The sequence below is a fragment of the Plectropomus leopardus genome, unplaced genomic scaffold (assembly GCF_008729295.1).
Source record: "Plectropomus leopardus isolate mb unplaced genomic scaffold, YSFRI_Pleo_2.0 unplaced_scaffold9050, whole genome shotgun sequence".
Lineage (NCBI taxonomy): Eukaryota > Metazoa > Chordata > Actinopteri > Perciformes > Serranidae > Plectropomus > Plectropomus leopardus.
In genome coordinates this window covers 1-2,796 of record NW_024699784.1, presented here as the reverse complement: position 1 = coordinate 2,796, position 2,796 = coordinate 1, and the positions used below count along the sequence as shown (strand labels likewise).

General features: G+C 41.3%; 1 protein-coding gene across 1 annotated transcript; it reads right to left on the bottom strand.

Annotated features, from left to right (window-relative positions):
* Nucleotides 1-722: 722 nt before the first annotated feature.
* LOC121940585 (fatty acid synthase-like) lies at nt 723-1,211 on the bottom strand. The gene has a single exon (XM_042483315.1). The coding sequence runs from the start codon at nt 1,209-1,211 to the stop codon at nt 723-725; it is 489 nt and encodes a 162-aa protein (XP_042339249.1).
* Between the last annotated feature and the right edge of the window lie 1,585 nt (nt 1,212-2,796).

Genomic DNA, 2,796 nt, shown 5'->3' with positions numbered 1-2,796 from the left:
ATATATATATATATATATAAAATTCATATCACTGTGAAAAACATACATTTGAAATTCAGTGTGCCTAAAATCCCAATGAAAAATGAACAGTGTTCCCAAAGGCACACACAATGGTTGTTAAATTCTACAGAAATGATTAATGGGTTGGTTCACCCAAAAAACAAACTCTCACTCGTCACTGATAGTCTCTCGTAATGCGGATAATTTTTGAGTTTAATGTGTCCAGGTTTTAAGATATCTCTCTCCGCCATTACTACTTTTAGGATTATTTTTTGGGAATTTTAGCCTTTTATTAGACAGGACAGATCAACAGCGTGAAAGGGAGAGAGAGTGGGGACGACATGCGGCAAAGGGCCTCAAGCGGGAGTCGATCCCACTCAGCCACCGACGCCCGCGCCATTACTACTTTGCCCAATTACAATGGTAGTTGATGGAATTTCCTGTGTTACTCACAGTACTGAAAAATTACAAAAAGCAAGGACAACAACAACAACAAAATTCCACAGCAACATCTTTTGTCAGAGACTGTGTCCAAATACTCTGGATGATCCACAAGCTTAACTGGTAACTGTTTTAATTGGGAACTTTTTCTACTAAAAAGTCCTTATACAAACTTATGACATATTGCTGTTTAGGTAATATAAGGTAATTACTGTCAAACTCATACAAAAAATAAGTCATTATTTTTCTTAATACATCCATGGTATTTTCCATCTGTTTGTTTATTTGTTTGATGGCTCACCTGAACAGATGTACCAGAGTGGCCTGGCAGTGGCTTGCACCTGTTGCACTTCCAAGACATCACTCGGAGAGCCAATCAAAGCGTAGCCTCGGTAGGGCATGCTGGCAGTAGGAACTCCTGAAACCTCATTCAGTAAAGACAGGAAGTTCTCATCTGAACTGTGTTTCTTCCCCTTTTGGAGAACAGCCCTTACTGCCGCCTCTGTCCTGCCACAGGCCTGAAGCACCCTGGGAACCATCCTGGGTGATGCATTCGTGTCAGAGTGTTTCTCAGCTGGACGAAGGATCACATGAACATTTGAACCTCCAAATCCAAAGGAGTTGATGCCTACAATGCCACCTCGGATGGGAATAGGCCGGTCAACGACTTGAACCCGACCATCGATGAGGGCTGGAATATCAGGGTTGGGACACTTGAAGTGCAGGTTGGGAGCCCAGAGACCTTGTTCAAGAGACAGCAACACCTGCATGTGGGATGAAAAACAGCCATTGAGCAAAAACAGATGAGATACACAGGAAATTTTTGGTATGGCTAATATAACTAAAATAGTGCATTATCAGTTCCTTCAAAAATGACCTGCCTCCTTCCTGCAGTTAAAATCACTGTAATACATTCTGCACACAACTATATCATCTGCTATGAGGAATAACTTAAAGAAAATCTGTTTAATTGACTGAATATAATATTGTAAATGAGCCAATTTTCACATTGTTAAAATTGGTAGTTTCCCCTAATGTCAGATAAATTGTCCCCCTGCCCCCACAATGATCATCACACCAGCCATTTCACTCCTTGTGACTGTGAACATTTCAATGCTTGGAGATCCATTAGCAGAGAAATACCAAGTACACAACGGCCATTACAGCTTCAACTGCAAAATAAGGTTCAATCAGTTATGCAGGCTTCCTTCATTTCATCTTTTCATCAACTTTTCAACTCATAGCTGTTTTTCAGCGGTAACATCCCATGCTCCTGTGCATCTATTGGTGAATGTGATGTAAGCACTTGTCTCCCTCCATTAACGTCCTTTCATGCAATGAGTAAAAGCCATAAGAACATTAATTTAACTGTCACGTGTGTCTGGGTGACAAAAAGCCAGTTTCATCGCATCACATAGCCCATGTCTTCACTTAGAACTTGGTCAGATATGTGGATATGTGAAATGTAAGTGTGATTTTAACCTATCATTCTGTATATTTCTGATTCCTCACATAACTACACCAGTCTCTTTATGTGTGGAGAATAATAGCAATAATTACAGCTGCAAGCAGCGATGAACGGGCCCTCGCACCTCCGCACTTGTTGGGGCTACTTGCTGGACGCTGGCTGACGCGACCCTCTGAGAAAGGGCAACACTGCACGCAGCAGTAAATTAGTGCTTCCTCCATGCAATGGTGGAGCTGGATACTGGTGAAATTTCTTTAGAATAAGTGTTTGTGACTCTCTGACACTCTTTCTTTGTGTGTGTGTGTGTGAGACAGAAGCACAGCTGCAGTTGTGACAGGTGTGCTGCTCTGTCGTGCATATGATATACAGTGCTAAGAGTTGTGTCAACAATGGAGTAAGAGCTCATTCTGCTGGACAAACTATAGAATACAACCATTTCAAAATTCCTCCATGTAATGGTGGAGTCTGGATACTTTTGAAGTAATTTAGAAGGGGCGTTTGTGTCTCTTTTTGACTCTCTGTCTCAGTGTGTGTGTGTGTGTTTGTGTTAGTGTTTGCGTTTGTGAGGTTCAGTTAAAGCCACAGCTGTGATACTTTTGAAAAGGGATCCAGCCTGTGTGATTGTTGCAGAGCACTATGTGGTCTAATATGCTGCTTTTACATTGCTGAGAGTAGTGTAAACAATGGAGTAAGAGCTCTATCTGCTGGACAACTACAGAATGCTAGCATTTCAAAACCAACCAGCATAATTTTCTGCATTACATGGTCTGTGAACAGAGTTTTCCTATCAGCACATTTGGGAAAAATATAAGCCAAGGCTGATTTGCTCCATTTTTTCTGTGAAAGGCTTGTATCAGGTGATAATATGGGTGTATTGAAAAATCAGT

Excerpts from the sequence above, each read along its gene's own strand:
- LOC121940585 (XM_042483315.1), bottom strand. The coding sequence starts at position 1,211 with ATGCAGGTGTTGCTGTCTCTTGAACAAGGTCTCTGGGCTCCCAACCTG.